General features: G+C 60.2%; 2 protein-coding genes across 31 annotated transcripts in view; both read right to left on the bottom strand.

The window, feature by feature from the left end:
* Positions 1-5,320, bottom strand: part of CACNA1G (calcium voltage-gated channel subunit alpha1 G) — a gene marked incomplete at both ends in the record, with an annotated part of 61,679 nt that extends 56,359 nt beyond the window's left edge. For all 30 annotated transcript variants that reach the window (XM_082861700.1, XM_082861682.1, XM_082861696.1 and 27 more), the window contains one exon: positions 5,086-5,320. In XM_082861700.1, coding sequence (XP_082717826.1) covers positions 5,086-5,320 — 235 coding nt within the window. The remainder of the gene's footprint in view (positions 1-5,085) is intronic.
* A 5,455-nt stretch (positions 5,321-10,775) lies between these two features.
* SPATA20 (spermatogenesis associated 20) lies at positions 10,776-18,988 on the bottom strand. The gene is made up of 16 exons (XM_082860681.1): positions 18,896-18,988; positions 17,770-17,949; positions 17,592-17,656; positions 17,254-17,408; positions 17,032-17,175; positions 16,730-16,931; positions 16,224-16,354; positions 16,018-16,122; positions 15,720-15,794; positions 15,409-15,618; positions 15,135-15,327; positions 14,628-14,796; positions 14,132-14,343; positions 12,142-12,341; positions 11,275-11,355; positions 10,776-11,104 (listed from the first exon to the last, which is right to left on the bottom strand). Exons 1-16 carry the CDS (start codon positions 18,970-18,972, stop codon positions 10,934-10,936), a joined length of 2,370 nt encoding a protein of 789 aa, XP_082716807.1. The 5' UTR covers positions 18,973-18,988; the 3' UTR covers positions 10,776-10,933.

The raw sequence follows: 18,988 nt of genomic DNA, 5'->3' as shown, positions 1-18,988 counted from the left end.
TGCCTAGAAGCCAGATGCATCTCCCCATTCATGTTTTCCTACCTTGTTTGCTTCAATAGTGATGAACTGATGATGAGTGGGGGTGGGGGGAGAAGTGACACCATAAAGGGGCTGTCCCTCTGTCTGTCCCCACCTGACACATGCTCACACTGAGGCTTCTTATAGCCAGAGTCTGCCTCCAAACAACCCCACCTCCAGCTCTTGACCACAGAAGCCCCTTCTCAAGAGCCCTCTTGGCGATCCACCTTACTCCCGGGTACATCCTGCCACTCTCACCTCTCCCCTTCCCCTATAGGTAAACATAAACGGACAGGGAAAACACCAAGGCACAGGAAAATTTGGGACAATCTGAATTAAGGAATAATTAATGAGGGGGGGGATCTTTCACCCTTCTCAGGGTAGGGCTCATTTCCTTGGGAATATGGCCGTATGTCACTGTGCCATGTTCCTCTGTTGCCATAACAACAGGAAGATGTGTCACCAGGTGGTGTGGATTTGTTGCCATGGTAATTAAAGGGACCCCCCCCCACATATGGACTCCCCTTACCCAGGCTGCTGTCTTGTCCTCACACAGGGAAGGGTAAGCGGGGAGACTCACAGGTTATCAGGTTGGGGGGGAACCATGTGACAAATCCCCATGGCAACCAAGGGAATGGGGGACATTGGTTGCCATAGTGACTATGAGAGACCTGTGCAGTCACATGTCTACTGTTGCTATGGTGACTGTCCGGGCTGGAGTGGATCCCAAAGGGGGAGGTGGGTAGGAGAAGGGAGGATCTTTCGTCTCCCCACAACCCACCATCAAAAGCACAGAAAAAAGGAAATGGCAGGGTGAGGAACCCCACTTCCATCCCTCCTCCTCCTCTCCTTCCAGGAGAGAGAACTAGAGCATGTTATCTGAGTACTTAGTCCTCTCCGTGGGGCTTTCTCTAGAGCCCTTGCCTAGTTGGGCAACTATAAGGGAGAGGAAGGTAGAATGAGGAGGGAGGAGGGCTGGACCACCTCCAGGGGCACGGGGGCTCAGGGCAGAGCACGACTGAGAAGGGAAGCAGGCCCCCCAGCTGTCCCATTCTCTGCTAGGAGCCTGCTAATCCGAGACCTAAGAGCGCTGAAGAGGTAAAGGGCCTGGACCCAGGAGTCCTGGCCTCCTACTACTCGTTGGGAAAGTGGGGTGCTTGCCTCATTCACCCCCGGAGAGGCTGGTGTTTATGGGATTCAGCATTCCCCAGAGTGGGGTGAGATCTAGGGGCTCAGGAGGGGGCTCCTGCTAGGGAGGCTGAAAAGGGGATTCCCCCAGCTGAGCACCCGCCCCCCCCAACTCCCACAATCCTGTTTCCCGGTGGTCTGCCCGCTGCAGACCGCTCCAGAGTGTGGGTGTGTGGGGAGGGAGGCTTCCAGCTGAACTGAAAACTGCAGCCCGAAGAAAGGCAGCCAGCCCCACCCAGAGACAGAGATGAGAGACACAGAGACACTGGAGAGCTGGAATCTTTGGGAGGGGAAATAGGCCAGAAAGCTGATTCAAACGTCTGTGACTCTGTGTGTGTGTGTGTGTGTGTGTGTGTGTGTGTGTGTGTGTCTGCGTGTGTGAGCAGTTGTGTCTGTCGCCATCCTGGCTGAGGCAGGCAGGGCGGGGTGAGAGCTGGGGCGGGAGCAGAGGCAAGGGGTGAAGGGGGGCTGTGCGGTGGGGGTAATCCCAGGAATGGCTCCAACTGGCACTCTCCAGGACGGGGAGTCCCCTGACAGTTCGGTGGAGCAGAGTGTGTATGTGGCTGAGAAGGAAGGTGGGCCTGGACAGAAAGAGGGCCAGGAGGTGTTCTGGCTCCCTCAGCCCAGTTCAGCTCTCCAGCCGCAGCCCTTCTCCCCAGAACTCCCTCTGGAGAGCCTTGGGTTTGAAAATGAGAGGAGGGAATTGGTGAGGAGACAGGAAGAACACCCCCCTTCCATTTCCTCTGAGGACCAAAATGGAGATTTCTCCCTAGGTAAGAGAGACAGGGGAACTTGGGACACTGGGACAGTGGCGAGGAACGCTCCAGAGAGTCCGGGTGCCCCCTCCCCTCCAGACGCACACACTCTCAGAAACACACAGCGATCACACACTCACACTCACTTCTGGAAGCCATTAGGGCTCCTGCTGTTCAGGCCTCCCCTTCTCCTCCCCCCACTCCTGGCAGGCTCCCTTCTCCCCCTCTGGCCCCCTTCCCACTCCCCCTCTCGGCATCCCAAATGCCAGCCTGTGATTTCCAAATGAGAAAAAGCTGTGCTGGGCTCAGAGCTTGGAGAAACTCCTACACAAACTTCCAGATGTGACACAACAGCCCGGGAGGGAACGCTCAGGATCTCCTTCCCGGGAGGGGAAACGCACTCCCTCACACTTGAAGAAACACATACTGCAAAGTCCAACACACTCCCTCCCCTATAGCCTGGGAGGAGGGGGCCTTTCTGATTCTGACCATGAACCCCCAGTCTCCCCAGTACCACTTCCGAGCCCCTCCTTCCTTTTGCTGCCATCCCTCCCTCCCCAACACACACACACACACACACTCACTCACACACCACTTCCCACCTGGGTCTAGATCTCCTCTCTAGGAAACCTGGTTTCTTAAAGAGGCTAAGAGAGGAAGGGGCCGAGAAGCACGCCAAGAAGAGCCTAACTATCTTCAGTTAGTTGAGGGGAGGTGTCCTCACGTCCCTCAGGCCCAGAGGTGCAGCCAGGGGAAGACTCGCAGATACCAAAAAGAGAGAGGGAAAGACTGAGGTCCAAGAGTCAGTCCAGAACCCCTCTGGCGGTGAAAAACATAGGTTCCCCTTGATACATGGGTGTGATGAGAGTGGTGAGGGCGTATCTGAGGCAGCCCCGTTGCCAAGAAATTGTTCTCCACCCATCCTCAGCCAATCCAGGCTCAGCGGGCTGTCCAGACCCAGTGATGTTAAGGCCCCTTACCCCAGACTCCCACCACCCTAGAGGTAAGCCTGCTCCCCCACTCCCAAGGTGAGCACTGGGCCTCCACCTCTCTTCTGTCATTCCAGCCCTCTCCAATTGCCCCCCCCCGCCAGAACACCTCAAGGAAGGAATCTGACCCCAAACCATCCACTAGCACCTGAAGATAGAGCAGGTGGGGAGATGCTAGCCAAGAGGTCTGTGTTGTTTTGGAGGGAAAAGAGAGAGGAGGTTTCTCTACACACAGTCCCCCATCACCACACACACACACACCCCTGGGGGGCTCCTGAGAAGGAGGGGACAGGTCTGGTGCTTTTTAACATTCATGGAGAGGGTGGGTGATTAGCTGCAGAGAGGAGGGATGCCCCGAGCCTGTTCTTTTCAGAGACATTTGTTCCCCATCTCTACCCCTGAGAAAGTGGCCTGGGGTTACCGAGGGGGTGGGGGGGTGGGGGGGATGGGGGTGGGCGAGATGTTCCAGCTCAGCCGGTCCACACATCTTGGAGGCAGCCCTCTATCTCTGCAGCTCACAGAGAAAGGAAGGGCGGGGGATGGAGACAGCGGGGGATGGAGACAGCGTGCGACGAGGGGAGCTTCCTAAAGACCCACAGGGTGTAGAGGATGGGGGTTGGGGGGGACCCAAGCTCACATCCCTGCTTTGCGCACTAGAGGCAGCAGAGCTGCAGAGAGTGAGGGCGGTGCCAAGCTCCCCCCACCTTCCCCAAAGCAGAGTCCCGGTTGGGCTCTTAGGGGTTACAAGGGAGACCCGACATCTCCCACCCTGAGTCCAAAAGAGCCTCTGAGCTGGGAGGAAAGTGCCAGGAGAAGCTGTCAAGACCAGGGATGGCAGCGTAGCCCCCCCTCCCTTCTGGCAGTGGCGGGACCTAACGCAGCCTGGAGCTAGGCATTAGTCAAGCAGTGCTTTGTGCTAGGGGCTAAGGGGGAGAGGCCGTGGGGATGAGGGGGCTGGGGTCTCCCATGCAATTCATGACGGGGCAGAGGATAGAGGGCAGTGCTAAATCTATCTCCGTGGGATGTGGGGCTTGCATTCCACAAACCTATCCGAGGAGTACACACGGGGTGCTGGACCCGAGTCTTCCCCAGTGAACCGGCTCAGAGTCTCACTGTCCCCCCAATACTTTCTTGGAAGGCTGCGGTCTCCCATACCTGCTCTGTAATCAGGCGGGAGCACTGCCATAGAAAGGGGATGGGTAGCTTGGACCGGCTTAATCCCATCCCCCGCTTGCCAAAGCTCCTGCCAGCCTTTCCCTCCACAAGAAAAAATGTGGTACAAAACTCCCCAACCCAGCCTTAAGCACCCCGCATTGAATAAAGAACTGGGGGAAACGGAGGCACTCTAAGCATTGGGCTCCTACTGAAAGGGTCTCTACCCCGGCTCTGGGGGCAGACGGCTTTCCTCCATCACATCTTTTTCTCATTCTGCACCCCTGACATCAGCCGCCGCCGGAATCTCCTCATTGTGCCTCCAAGCCACGGGGAGGGGGTGGGGGTGGGGGTTTAGGACCTGGTCCCCGCCCCCCAACATCTCCCTCAGGGGCAGTAAAAACGTCAGCCTCAAGGACCAGGTCGGGGCGGGTGCCGGTGGGGTGGGGTGGGGGAATCAGACCCTAGAATCCACCGCAAACTTTGGAGCTGGGGCAGGAGGGAAACCCAGGAGATTGCGGTCCCCCCCCTCCCCCGTCCCCGCAGCTTCCTCCCCACCCCACCCCCCAAACTCGGAAACCAAACCCAGCTCGCTAACCGGCGGCGGGCGGAATAGAGCTCCCAGGCTCCCGAAGCTCCCCACATCTGGAGGATGACGACCCTCCCCTGCCCACATCTGGAGAGCATCCAGCTGCACACCAGTGGGGCACGTCTCCTCTCTTTTCCTGGCCTGGATCCCAACACCCCAAGGAGGACTGAGGTGTGGGCACCGAGGTGGGGCTCGCCTGGGGTATCAGCCAAACCTGCTCCTGTCTCCGCTCCTACTCCGAAGCCCCCTACCCTCCTTTGCAGCCCCCCTCTCATCTGCCCACCTTCCGGGCTCACTTCTCCGACTCACCTGGCTTTTGGTCCCCTCAGGCGGCGCGGCCCGCCCCCCTGCGGCCCCCCAGCCCGGCAGTCGTGCCCCGGAGGATATGGGTTACAGACCGTGCGGAGACACCAGCTCCGCGGGCGGCTGTCCTGGCTCAAGTAGAAGAAAACCACCGGGGCCAGTGCAGGGTACGGCAGCCCCTCCGCCTCGGAGTCCACGCTGCCCGGGTCCTTTTCCGCCGACCCCGGCCCTGGCCGGCCCACGGCCCCCGACAGGTCGTTGAGCTGCATGAAGCCCCGGGGCTGTCCTGACTCCTCGGCGCCCGCTCCATCCTCCTCCTCGTCCATCCTCTGGCCAGCTGGGGCCCCGGGTGGTTTCGAGAGGGGCAAGGGGCGCCCCTCAGAGAAGGTGTCCTCACGCAACCGGGGGGCCCCGGCGGGGGCGCATCTGGGGAGCTCTAGGGCGCAGGCTGAGCCCCCGGGGGGGCCAGTTCAGCCCAGCTCCCCCTGCCCGCAGGGGCATGCTGCCCGCGGGGCGCCGGGTCGCAGGGAAGCCCCGCCCGGCGCGAGTCCCGCTTCCCCAGGGCTTCTGGGCCCCCCCGGGCCGGCTCCCCCTCACTTTGTTCCGGCTTCTTCGCTTCGCGCCCAGGCTCCGGTCGCCAGATTCGGCACTACCTTCGGCGAAGCGGCCCCAAAAGGGGGAGAGCGAAAGGGGGGCGGAGGGTGAGGGGGGCCGGGGAGGGGCGCCCCCTCTTCCCGCGGCGCAGCTGGAGCAGGATCTAAGGGGTCAGCATCGTCCCGGCTCCGCGCCAGCGGCGGCGGGGGAGGGGAGGAGGAATCTCTTTGGGGGTGGGTTTGGAGGGGGTGGGGGGCGGCTCCCTTCTCCACCCGGCGGCGGGCTCACGGTCCAGGAGGGGCGGGGAGGTGGTGGGGGGCCGTCCCGGGCAGGGGTGGAGGCGGAGATGCCGCCGCCGCAGCCGCCGCGGTGGCTGCCGCTGCCGTAGCTGTCGCCGGCACCACTGCCGCCTCCTCCGGCCGAGACGCGGAGCGAGCAAGCGAAAGCGGCGGCGAGGAGCCCGGCGCACACCACAGCTGGATCCCTCACTCCAACTTCAAGCCTCGGCCCCGCCTCTCCCCAGCCAGGCTCGCAGCCAATCGCCGCGCGCCGCCGGCCCCGAGCCGCACTCCCATTGGCCGGCTGCCGTGGCAGTGCGGGCGGGGGCACCGGGGAGAGAGCCACAGCTGGAATCCGGTTCCCACCCCAAAGCCCGGGACCGCCCCTCTCCCCTCCCCTTGGCCCTGGTGTCCGCTCCCGAAGACTGGATCCAATTAGACGGCTACCCAGACCGAACCCACTTTCTTATTGGCCAGTGGGGGCTCTGGGACTCCTCTGGAGGGAGCCCCAGGGAATCAGAGTATTTGGCGCGGGGTCCTGGGATAGCGCCGCCGGCCCCCGGGCATCCTTTGTCCAAGACCCCAGAATTGGACCGCAGCCGGAGGGCGGGGCTCAGCTCTGGGCGGGCCCGGTGCAGAAGGAAGGCAGACAGCCCGGTGTGAGGGGTGTGACCAGGGTCCTAGAGCGAAATCCTGGGTCTCTACCCGATTAATATCCCACCCTGGAGTTGAGCCTGGGAGCGGGACTGAGGAAGGGGCGAGCGGAGCGGGAAGTCCCGGGGGTAGGGCTTCAGGCTGGCGGAGGCTGGTCTTAGGAAAACGGGCGGAGCCCAGGGACGGCTGAGGCATCAAGGTCTGGGTGTGGCCTCCACCAACCTCTTGAGCTTCTTGTTGCTCCTCCCAGGTCCATTTCTGCGGCTTTGACCCTAATCTCCTAACACTAACCCTCTGACCCTGATCTCATGTTGACACTCCTGAGCTTCAGGAGAGGGCTTCGTGCTTGAACACGTGGCCCCAGGCAGGTCACGCCGGACCCAGAGCCCGGATCTCCAAGAGCAGCTGCGGAGCAGAGGGATGTTCCTGCGAGGGGACCTGCCAGGGTCTCGAGTGTGTGGGAGGAGGCAGAAGCATAGATCTGGGCTTTGCCGACTCTGAACCTGCAAAGTTCCACCAAGCCCGCACTCCGTGCCTCAGTTTCTCATTCCCGAGTTCCAAAATAGCTCATGGGGAGGCTGTCCGCAGGACAGGAGATTGGCGGGGCTACTCTCCTTGCACATCTGCACCCTACCAGGAGCTGGTCCTCGATGGTCTGCTGCTACCCACGCGCGCGCACGCACGTGGACCCCGGCCCTCCTCCCGCCTCTCCTTCCTGAGTCCCCGGGATCTCTGCGCCCCAGCTCCCTCTTGCCGCCAGCTCTACCCCTAAAGGCTGTGGGTACCCGGGAGCGGGGTTGTGGGCGCTGGGGTGAAGTGCGGCGGGGAGGGCATCCCCACCTCTGCGGGAGGTAGACACAGCGGAACCAAGGAAGTCAGTTCCCTCTCCTGAGACTTCGGGGCCACTTACGCCACTGAGGAGAGGCAGAGGGATGGACCGGATGACCTCCTACACCCGCCATCCACCCACCCCCACCCCCGACTCCCTGGCGTTTTTTGCTCCCCTAGGGCTGCGCCACCCACGGCTCCCGCCGAGTGGGGTGCGTGTCTCAGCCCCCTCCCGGGCGGGTTGCGGGGAGTGCAGTAGGGAGGGCAGAGCGGTTTCTGCCTCCTAGGTTGCCCTTTCGCCAAATCCTGCGCCGAGTTGTGCAAATGAGGCCGGGCTCATTTGCATTTCATGCTAATGAGCAGTTCCCTTAAGTGCCTTTCTCTCCTGGCGGGAGTCTCTGCCCTCATTCCGCGTGTGCCCGCGCCAGTCTTGAACTTTCAGTGGTCTTCTGGGAGAGGGGCCTATTTATGGTTTGCCCTCGTGTCTGACACCTTCCCTCTCGCTGGTCCGCAGTCTGCCTAGTGGCCTGCCCTTCCCAGACAGGATCAAGAGGCCCCACGGCTGGCACCGTAGGTAATGACTCCAATCACTCCCTCTTAACAGAGGGGAAAATGAGGCCAGAGAGGCTTGCCCAGCCCAATGGTCAGGTTTCCTGATGGTCAGCAGGCCCCACACCTTCCTCCACCATCCAGACCACCCCCTAACCCCCAACCCCCATCTCTGGGCTGAACTCAGTTCTAGAACATACGCAAAAAGGGGGGCAGATACATGCACCATCTGAGCAAATCATCCCAGTGCTCAGGGCCACCTAAGGCACCCTGACCCCTGTGCGGGACACCGGGACATTCTGATATCCCTGTCAGAGATGCTCACCGTTGGCCTGAGTGGAGGAGGTAAGGAGGGAGACAGGACCCACGAGGAAGGCAAAGGGAGCCATGAGACCGTCTTTAATACCCACCCTCCAAGTCTCAGCTCTGACATCACCTCCTCAGGGCGGCCTCCTTTGAGTAAGTAACACAGTGCCTACTAAGTGCCAAGGTGCTGAGGACACAGTACTAGATCAGACCAGAGCCCATAGCCTCAGCGCGCGCGGCCCAGCCCGGGCTTATGTCTGTATTTGCAGGAAATGGGTCTCTTCCCCTCTAGGCTCTATATTCCCTGAGGGCAGAGGCTATGTCCATTTTGCTCACCAGTTTGGCACACAGTAGGTGCTTAATAAATCTCTGTTAGATGAATAACTAACCTCAGGCAGACACGGGGAATGGGAGGGATAAGAAATTCCTTTCTTTGGGTCGCAGCTGGTCTAAGAGCTGTCTAAGATCTCCTCTGATTTTAGGGGAGAACACCCATATAGGTCCTGCTCCACCAGCCCCTCCAGCCCACTGCCATTTACACCTCCCTCACAGCCAGGACGGCTCCCTCAGGAACTAAGAGAATCTTCCCATAGGGGATGCTCTCTGCTCAGCAATGATACGCTGTCCTACTTAGTCAACTCACAGCCTTGGGAGTTGGTGGCTGGGTGGGAGCTGGGAGTTGGGTGGTATTTTTTAGATAAGGAAACTGAGGCTCCAGGAGGTGATGAAATTACTTAAGTGACTGCCCAAACTATGAGGCCCTGTCTCCAATGGCCCTGGCCCACAGTTCCTCCAGGACAGTCCTACCAGCAGAACAAGAGGGACCAGCAAAGGAGACGAGAGGCTGAAGACTTAAAACCCCACATCTGAGCAAGACTTACGCTCAGCCCTGCCCTCTTTAGAAAATGCAAGCACTCCCGAGAGAACTAACCCTTTAAGGCCCTAACTCCTTCCTCTGAACCCATTTACTAAATCCCATTGTCAGGCGCATGCCTGATACCTGGGGAAGGAAAAGAGGAGACACAGAGCAGAAGGAAGATGGGATGGAGGGGCAGAAAACACCAAACGCACCCTCCTTCACAGCTGGACCTCCTGGGGGAAGAGGAAGGCTTAGTGGTCTTTACTGCACGCTGAAGAGCCCAGAATGAATGAGATATGTTGAACGGTTTCAGGCCAGGCTCTTACCCTCTCTGAGCCTTGAACATCTATCCATATGAGGCCAAAGGTACCTGCCTTGCCACCTCATTCATGAGGGTCAATGGACAAGAGGGCTTTGCAAACTGCCTAGCCCTTTCCAAAGCCAGGGCTGGGGCTGCCAAAAAGGCCACCTGTGCTTCACCATGCTGCACCCTCCCTCCTTACTGCCCACCAGATCAGGTTCTGCTTGCCCAGCCCCCAGACTTCCTGGCTAGGCTGAACAGGGTCCAGCCAGCAAGGGGACAGCTGACCTTGCTGGCTGGAGCCCTAGTCCTCCCCAGATGGGCCGGTGGCTTGCACCAAGGGCCCAGCTGCCCAGACCCAGGTCCCGTTGACCGTATGCGGCTATGATTGACAGTATGCAGGGGGTGGCTGTGGTCCTGAGCAGACCTTGGAGTGATTCAGTCCAGTCTCCCAGCTCCTTCCAGCCCAGCTCCTCCCCACTGTTGATGTCCCCACAAGCAGTGGCCCTGTTCAGATCTCATCTCTAGCGGCCTCTTCTGGCTCTCTCTACTGCTTGGCTCTGAGGCTACAAGGGTGCCTAGGCTCATCAGACCCCCAAAGGGCCCAGGGTTGGGGGTCAGCCCCATTATCCTACACTTGCCCTTCCCAAAGCATGCTTCCCAGTCCCCTCCCCCGGTGAAAACTAGATGGGGGTTCCAGGGCCTATGAAGATGTTGGGTGCCAAGGACGGGGCTTGTGAGTATCTCCCAACATTGAGGGAACAGGAGGAGATCACAGGAAGGCAGAGGCTTTCCCTAAAGCAGGAAGGACTCAGGTTTGGAGAAGGACTTCCAACCCAACGGATGCTGCAAATGAAAGAAAACTCTTTCCCGGGACTTAAGTGAAGGCAGGGGGATGGACCATATGACCTCCTGCAGGAAGGCTAGGAGCTGGACGGATACCCCAAAAGAAATGTCCTAGGTCCTGATAAGAGCAGCTCCCATAATGGACCAGAACATATGCAAATTCCATGAAAAATAAAACCTTATATGAAGCATCCCCCTGCCTCTTCCCCAGCTTAAAATTGGAGGAGACAATGGGAAGGGAGGGCAGGCCCCTTTCTTAACCCTGCCTGAGGGCAAGGATTGGCCTTTCCCCTCCCGTGCAAGTACACACCCACACCACTGGTGGTCATTACTGGTCCCCTGACCCCAGCTTTACTCAGGTTGCAATGACCATAGAGCGGGGCAGAGTCAGCCTGGTGACCTTTGAAGGTGAAAAAGGAATCCAAGGAAGCAGAGGGGGCAGCTAGGGGCTCCCAGAAAAGGGGACCTGGGCTGCTGGCTCCCGTGCTGGAGCCCGAGGCCCCTCTCTTATAAGCAAGGCTGAGGCCCTGAGGTTCCCGCAGGACGCTGTTAGGTTTATTCCAGGGTAAGTGGGTGCCCATGGTGGGGCAGCGAGGACGGCCGAGGTCACCTGGTGACAGTGTGCTCAGGGATGGCCGCAGGCTCTGGGAGGCCCTGCAGGGCCTGAGTCTCTGGCCAGCTGGGAAGCTCCACCTTCCGCCCCAGCCCGAGGTGGGGGAGGCAGTCACTGATGAAGCAGTTTCCGTAGTTCACAGGGCTCGGTGATGGGCATCGAGCAGGCCTGGTTCTCACACACGTAGGCAGTGGCCTGGTCTTCTAGCCGTCGCAGGGTACTCAGGAAGGGCAGCTGGCGGCACAGGAAGCTCGAGGGGTCCCCATCGGCCAGAATCAGCACCTGGGAGAGTGGCAGAGAGGGTCACCTGGGGGCACTGGGACACCGGCAGGGCCCACTAGTGGGTGTCTTCTCCCCAGGCCTTCAAAGGAGCCAGAGATACTGGGGAGCTGAGGAGGGGAGGGGGCCCTGGTAGGGGAGGAAGAGGGTGGGGCCAGGCTCACAGACCAAACCTTGTTAGGGATGTAGATGGAGTGGACACACTGCAACAGAGCCTTGGTGTCCTTGGCCTGGGGGTCTCCACAGATCACGATCTGGCCAGAACAGAAAGGTAACTCCAGTGACAGGTGCAGAGGGGCTGGACCCAGACCTGCCGGGGCTTCCCCATCCTCCTGCCAGCCACCCTATATGCCTAAGAAGAAATGGGGACTCAGCTCAGCATCCCCCAGACCAGCGCCAGGAGGCCGCATTGGATTCACTGCTCAGCAGGTGAGAACACGCACACACACACACACACACACACACACACACGAGGCAGAGATATATAGACAAACATGCAAATATAAGCAGGCTAGCCCGAACACGGGGCACACACACTCACTCACACCAGCGCACACTCAGAAAGCCAGGCACACAGTCACAGACCTCCACTCCAGAGTCATGCACACCAGAGGCACACGCACAGCGGTAACACACATAGAGACTTACACACAGACAAGCATATGTCTGCATGCACTGTACCGCTGACCCAAATACACCGACACACAGAGAATCACAGAGGCACACAGACGCCTCAGAGAAACACGTCAGCAGCCACAGGGACCCATAGTTAACCCCTTCCTCTGACAGCCCCAGCCACAGGCCCTCACACAGGCACCTGTCCGTGCCGCAGGCCTGCTTCAGACACACACTCGCACAGACTCCCCCATCTGCTCTGAGCAGCCTTACAGACATTCCCTCGGAGACACCTATACACACACTCACACAGGGCCACACATTCATGGACCTGAGCTCTGGGGACAGCCCCTAGGACTCCACTCCATGTCTCTATTGCAGCCCCAGCTCCCCTCCCACCCAGGGTCCCTGCCCAAGTGCCCCACCTGCTTGAGGGTCTGCTGGTGGGCTGAGAGGGCGCGGACCATCTCAGGCAACGCCACGGGGACACGGCGCATGCGCTCAGAGAAGGCGGCCAATAGGCACACACACTTGTGCATCCAGTCCTTGTGGCCCGTGAAGCCGTGCAGCCGAAGCAGGTTATGGGCCGACACAGAGTTGGCGCTGGGCTCCGCACCATCCTGGTCTGCAGGGTGCATGGGGGGCAAGCGCTGAGAGGGAGGGTCATCGGGTCCCGGAACCCTGCTCCAGGACTGTGGCCAGGGCAGCTGGAGGGATGGGGTAGAGGAGTCCCTGCCCGCCGGCTCATGCCCCAGGTCTGAGAGTATAATGCTGACCCCAGCAGTTACTGACCCTTTGCGCGCTCACACGCATCCTCAACTCCACCTGCTCCAGGCTGAGCTGTTGGCTCCCAGGCTCCCCGATCTCCCTGCTGATACCTCCATCGCTACCCCTCCCTCCGTCTCCCTCACCTCCCACTTTTAATCCATCGTGAATCTGCAGGGTCTGTGACCAGAATAGATCCAACCTGACCATTTCTCCCATCTCGTACTTCTACCTCGTCTGGGCCTTTGCTGACGCTTGCCTGGACCAACGCCACTAACGGCTTCGTACCTGGCCACCCTGTTTCCCCTGCCCCTATTCCCTTCTCCACCGTCGGTCCGAGTAATATTCTTAAACCTAAACCAGAGTAAATCACAACCCACTCAAAACTCACCAGAGCCTTCCACTCCTTGCCACACCTACAAGACCCTGCAGGGATCCAGCCCCACCTGGGCATCCTCCCCTCACACGCTGACCTCTGCCCGCCCTGTCCTCCAGGGCACAGGCTGCCCACTCAGAGCCTCTCACAGGCTGTTCCCTCCACCTGAAATCCCTCTCCTGCTCCTCCAGGATCACACGGCCCCATCTTGCCCTCCAGCCCTTGGTTAAATGACTCGCCGGCTCAGCTGGGCCCCACCGTTGTTCTCTCAGGGCCCTTTCAGTCATTCAGCTACTGTTTATTGAGCACCTAATTATGTACCAGGCCCGCGCTAGATTCTGGGGATAAAGCAGGGACAACATCCTGCCTCCAAGACACTTACATTTGAGTGGGGGGAGACCATTAACAGACCAGAGGCATCAGGTGATGCTAAATGCCACTGAGAAAAGTCAGGAACAGGGTACCTGGTGGGCAGCTCCTACTTCTCCAAGGCACTCACAGTTTTAACTATGTATTCGTGTGTGTGTTTTTGCTTTAAATGTTACCGTCTGTTAGTTGTCTCCCTTACTGAACAGTAAGCTTTATGAGGGCAGGGATGAAGCTGGCCTTGTTCAATCTATCTAGGCATGCCACACTGCCACGAAGCATGCTCACAGAATAGCTACATCAATCTTCATGTCAACCATGTAAGGGAATGCCAACATTAGCTCCATTTTGCATATTAAGAATCTGAGGGGACTTCCCTGGTGGCGCAGTGGTTAAGCATCCGCCTGCCAATGCAGGAGACACAGGGTTGAGCCCTGGTCCGGGAAGATCCCACATGCCGCGGAGCAACTAAGCCCGTGCACCACAACTACTGAGCCTGTACTCTAGAGCCCGCGAGCCACAACTACTGAAGCCCATGCACCTGTAGCCCGTGCTCCGCAGCAAGAGAAGCCACCACAATGAGAAGCCCACGCGCCACAACAAAGAGTAGCCCCTGCTCGCCCCAACTAGAGAAAGCCCGCACGCAGCAACGAAGACCCAACGCAACCAAAAATAAATTAATTAATTAATTGATTCGTTAAAAAAAAAAAAAAGAATCTGAGGCTCTGAAATGCAACGAGACCAGCCCAATGTCACTCGGTTAATGAGTGGTAAAGATGTGAGCCCAGGAGGGCCTGGCCCCTGCCCATGCCGGCCCTTCACCACCACACTGCACTTATGCCTCCCCCAGGAAAAACCAAGCCCCGGTTGGGTCCAGGACCCCGGGCCAGCTCCACATCCTCACTGACCGTCCTTCAGACGCAGGGGCAGGCCAGCCCCCAGCTCAGCCTCACTGCAGAAGTAGCCGCCACCCTGGGAGTCCCAGAAGAGCCTGTCCTGCGTGTCCTGCAGCCGCAGAGCCCACTCGAGCCATGCGCTCTCCTGTGAAGCCTCGTACAAGTCCAGCAGGCCCCGCACCACGAAGGCGTAGTCCTCCAGGAAGCCCCAGCAGGGCGGGTTGCTGGGGGGACAGGCATTGGGGAGGAGACAGGACAGGGAGAGAGGAGCTTTCACAGAGGAGGCCCTTATCACGTGCTTTTGTTTAACCCTCAAAATCTAGCTCTTGGGTAGGCCCCGTTAGCCCATATTTCCCAGATGAGCAAATGGTCCCAGGGAGATTAAGAGCTCATAGCGGGCAGAAAGTAGAGCCAGGACTAGTGCCCACCCGGAGAAGAGAAGAGGGGAAGAGAGAAAAGCATGGGATGCCCAAGGAGGCAAGCCTTCCTGGACTGTCCGGCCCCCCACCTGTGCTCCACGGTCCCCCCAGAGCCTGCATAGCAGGTCCGCATTAGGCGGCCACTGGCCACGTCAAACATGTGCCGCTTCAGGAACTTGGCACCACTGATGGCGTAGTTGATCAGCCTCTCCTGGTCCAGGACAGCCCCGGTCACAGCAAAGCCAGACACCATCAATCCTGGAGGTAGGAGACACGAGTGGTTGTGACGCCGGCTGGGGCCCTCCCAGTATGTCCATCCCAACCCCCCAAGCTCTGACACCTCCCTGGAGCAATAGGGTAAGCGGGTAAGAGTCTGAGCTCCAGCGCCAGGCAGAGCTGGGCTCCTGTCCCTGTGTGGGACCTCGGGTGGATTACCGTAACTCTTGATTACCGTAACTCTCAGTTTGCTCATTTGTAAATTAAGGACAATGAACCTGATAAAGGAAGAATTACTGTTTAGCAGGTGCCTGTCATACATAAGGGCCCTTATGAAGGGTAATTCTATAAACGGATCAGGCCTCAGACAGCCACCCCACCGTTCCAGGCCGCCAACATCTTGCTGTCCAGGTGCGGCTTTGGCCGATGTTTCCGGGCCTGGAAAAGCTTCTCGAGGCCTGAGCTGAGTAAGGTCCGTACGGCCTCCACTTCCAGGCCAAAGCGGGCAGCAGTCAGCTCCAGTGAATACCGGACGGTCAGCACGCTCTGGCCCTGCAGCTCCCCCTTTGGGTCCTGAGGAAAACAGCCCTTGTCCGAAGGAGTCCACTTGCCTGTCTGGCTCCAGGACCCCTCCCGTGACCCAGCTGTCCTCACCTGACCGGGGCTGACGTTGCCGGCCTCCGTGAGCCCATAGTGCTTCATGAGGAGCTGGCCTGAGGTCAGAGGCTCGGTGGTGCCCAGCACGGGCTCGGGGAGGAGCTGCTGGACCTCTTTGGCTGTCCACACGTAGAAGGCACCCTCTTTGGGCCTCATGCCCCGCTCTGGGGGCGAGTCCCCGTCCTCTGCACTGTAGAAGCCTCCAGACTGTGGGGAGGGGAGACTTGGCTGGCCCCAGCCTTCAGGGCAGCCAGTGGAGGCCCCGAGCCCTCCCGCAGCCAGACCCGCCTGCCTTAGCGGACACACACCCGGTGACTCAGGTTCCGAGCCACGTACTGCAGGATGCCTTTGGCAACTTCAGAGTAGAACTCATCACCAGAGATCTGATGGGAAGGAAGGAGGCTGTAAGCAGAGGGAACTAGGTACAAGGGGCAGTCAGCCTTCTCCCAGGAAGGGAGGGAGGAAAGCTGGGTAGTGGGCATATGAGAGAGAATTAGGGCTGAGGTTAAGGGAGAGCCTCAAGTCACCAGGAAAGCCCTGCAAAGGGGCAGCCAGGCGTTAGGAGGACAGGCTGGGTCTCTGCTCTGGGCTGGGATCGGGGGTCACCTGGAAGGCCTGTGAATAGGCCACCGTGAGCTGTGCCTGATCGTACAGCATCTTCTCAAAGTGGGGGACGTGCCACTGGCGGTCGGTGGAGTAGCGGTGGAAGCCCTGTGCCAGGAGGAGCGTGGGGCTGGAGGCCGATCCCAGCTGCTGTCCCCACCCCGCTGCCGCCTGTGGCCCCCTCCAGGGAATGCCTAGCCCCCCCTCACCTGCCCCACATGGTCTCGGATGCCCCCGTTGGCCATCATCTTCAGGGTGTGCAAGGCCATCTGCTGGGCCCGAGCGCCATCCTGAGTTAGCCGATGGCTGAGCCAGTAGGAGAACAGGAAGCTCAGGATCACTGCAGACACCGAGAGCAAGCGGTGAGAGACCGGGGAGGACAAAGGGGCCGAGCTCTGGGTGATCAGGACTTTGGCCAGGCTAGGCTTAGGGGTTCACGCAACAGGCAGTCTCTCTGGACAGGCTGAGGGTCAGGAGGTCAACCCACAGGACAGGTGATCGTTACCTAGGTCAGTATTAGAAGGTCCCTGCTAAGACCACAAGTCAGGGCTTCACTAGATAGCTACTGACAGACAGGCTGGGGCTCAGGAGGTCACTGGCCAGACAGGAGAGTGGGAGGTTGCTAGGCAAGACGAGAGTCAGGAGGTCATTTACTAGGGTAGGCTTCAGAAGGCCAGGCCGGGGCTGGAGCGGTCACGGGGCGGGGGACACTGACCTGGCGTGGGGAACTTGGGGGCCTCGGCGAAGCCGCCATACTCCTCATCGTAGCTCTCATCCAGTTGCTGGAAGCAGCGGCTGTTCGTGGTGGCAGCGGAGGGTGGCAGCTGGCGGTCACCCATGCTGATCTCCGACCGGGCCAGCAGAGCTGTGGTGACACGCTGGCTGGTTTTCAGCAGGGGACTCTTGTTCTGTTTCCACTATGGGAGGCAGGGGCAGACCTGGAGGTCAGCACCGGGTGGGGGCCCTTGTTCCCTCACCCTTGACCCCCCGGCCCCCCACTCCCCAGCGCACACCCACCTGCTCCCGTATCCTCATCAACACTGTGCGGAAGCCAACTCGGGTCAAGCCATCCTCAGGGGGAAAATAGGTGCCCCCCACGAAGGGCTGGAGGCTGGGAGTCAACCACACACTCATGGGCCAGCCCCCACCACTGCTGGTGGCCTGGCGGAGACAGGGCCAAGGTGAGGGGAGCGGCCCCACGCGCACGGGCAACCGCCCCTCCAAGGGAAGACCACGCACCTGCACAAAGGTCATATAGGCTTTGTCCACGTCGGGCCGCTCTTCCCGGTCAACCTTCACACTGACGAAGTCCTCACTGAGCAGGCGGCCAATCTCCTCGTTCTGGAAGGACTCCTCCTCCATCAGGTGGCACCAGTGGCAGGTGGAGTACCCCACTGGAATGGGGTCACGGGGCCAGGGGGGACCAGTGACTGGTCAGAGGGGGGCCAGCCAAAGGGCCGTGGCTGAGCCAGAGAGGCCCTGGCCTGTAGATTCCTGGGAGGCCCCCAGGCCCAGGGGACCCTTCCCTGATCCACCACCACTCCCCTCACCCAGCCCAGGGAAGGTGGGCGCAGTACCTGAAAGGAAGATTGGCTTGTTTTCTTTCCTGGCCTTGTCGAAGGCTTCCTGCCCCCAGGGGTACCTAGGCCCGGCAGGGTGGGGCATCACTCACTAGCCCGGGCAGGGGTGGGCAGTGGGGGGGTAGGAGGGGTGAGGATCCAGCTGCCCCGGGAGGGCATCAGGAGAGGGACTCACCAGTCCACAGGGTTGTAGGCATGTTGCAGGAGGTACGGCGACTTCTCACTGATCAGGCGGTTGGGGACTTTCTGGGGTGTGGACCAAGAGCAGTTAGTCCGGCTCCCCTTCCCTCCAGCCGACATGGGCACCAAACTACCGACCGTCACGCTTCGGTTCTTGTCCTGGGAGGAGCTACCCCTGTCGTGGGCAGGCAGGTCAGGTGAGGAGTCTCCACCGCCTCCCCCTACACCGCCCCCAGAGGCCCACCTGACCCCACCCTGCCCTCTGGCACCCCTCCTGGAACCCCCTGTTCCCAGTCCAACCCACCTTTCTGAACCACGGGGGAGACGGTGGCCTTTGCGCTCCCCCTTGTGTTTTTCAGGGGGTGAGGAAAGGTGGCTCATTGGGGGCTCCCTGCCAGGTTAGTCTCCCCCAACCTCTCAGACCTGGCGGTGGGAATGGTGATGACTGTGAGGTCAGGGCGAGTCACAGTGAGTGGAATGGTCCTTCCGGCTCCATTCTCTTCCCCTCACCGGGCCCCACCCCAGGGTGGCTGGGCTGGAGGTATCCCTCTGGCATGCCTGCCTGGGTGTGATCTGGGCAGGGAGGCTGCCGGCTGCTGGGTGTGGGACTGGGCCAGGTGAGGGACAATGAGAAGAAACTCGGCATCAGGGACTCCCTCACTCAACATCCACCCACTGGGCACTTCTGGGGGGCCAGGTCCTGTGCCAGACACCCCATGACCCCCAAAGAATCAGAAAACTGGCCCTGATCTCAGGGGGCTCAGCCTGGGACAGTGGCACTGTAAGGCAGGTCTCAGAAATGACAGGCCCCTGCAGCATTAAGGACTGAGACAGGCCAGCCCAAGGTGCTTTTGGACAAGGACTCTTGGCCCAGCACTGGGGTTCAAGGAGGGCTTCCAGGAGGTGGTGTCAGAACAGAGTCTCTGGGGCAAGCTAGCCCTGCAGCTGGAGGGGAGGAAGGGAGGAGGGGGTTACTGTCTGGGCCAGGTCTAGGGAGCGGACTCGGGGAAGTAGGCACAGGGTCGGGGGTGGGGAGGTGGCCGGGCAGGCACAGGGGACCAGCGCCGGGAAGACTGGCCCCGGGGCCCCGCAGGCGCAGCGGCCCCCTTGCCCGCGCATACCTGCGGCTTGCGGCGAGGCCCGGCGCGGAGCGGGTCAGCAAGAGGCCGCGGCACCGCCAGGCCCGCGCGCCCTGCATGGCTGCTGGCGGCCGA

This window comes from Leucopleurus acutus (genome assembly GCF_964270905.1).
Source record: "Leucopleurus acutus genome assembly, chromosome: 19".
Lineage (NCBI taxonomy): Eukaryota > Metazoa > Chordata > Mammalia > Artiodactyla > Delphinidae > Leucopleurus > Leucopleurus acutus.
This window is presented reverse-complemented; position numbering and strand designations above follow the sequence as displayed.

Excerpts from the sequence above, each read along its gene's own strand:
- SPATA20 (XM_082860681.1), bottom strand. The coding sequence starts at position 18,972 with ATGCAGGGCGCGCGGGCCTGGCGGTGCCGCGGCCTCTTGCTGACCCGC. Across the intron at positions 17,657-17,769 it reads GCCTACAACCCTGTGGACTG|GTACCCCTGGGGGCAGGAAG; the intron begins GTGAGTCCCTCT and ends TGCCGGGCCTAG. Across the intron at positions 11,105-11,274 it reads CCATCTACATCCCTAACAAG|GTGCTGATTCTGGCCGATGG; the intron begins GTTTGGTCTGTG and ends CCACTCTCCCAG.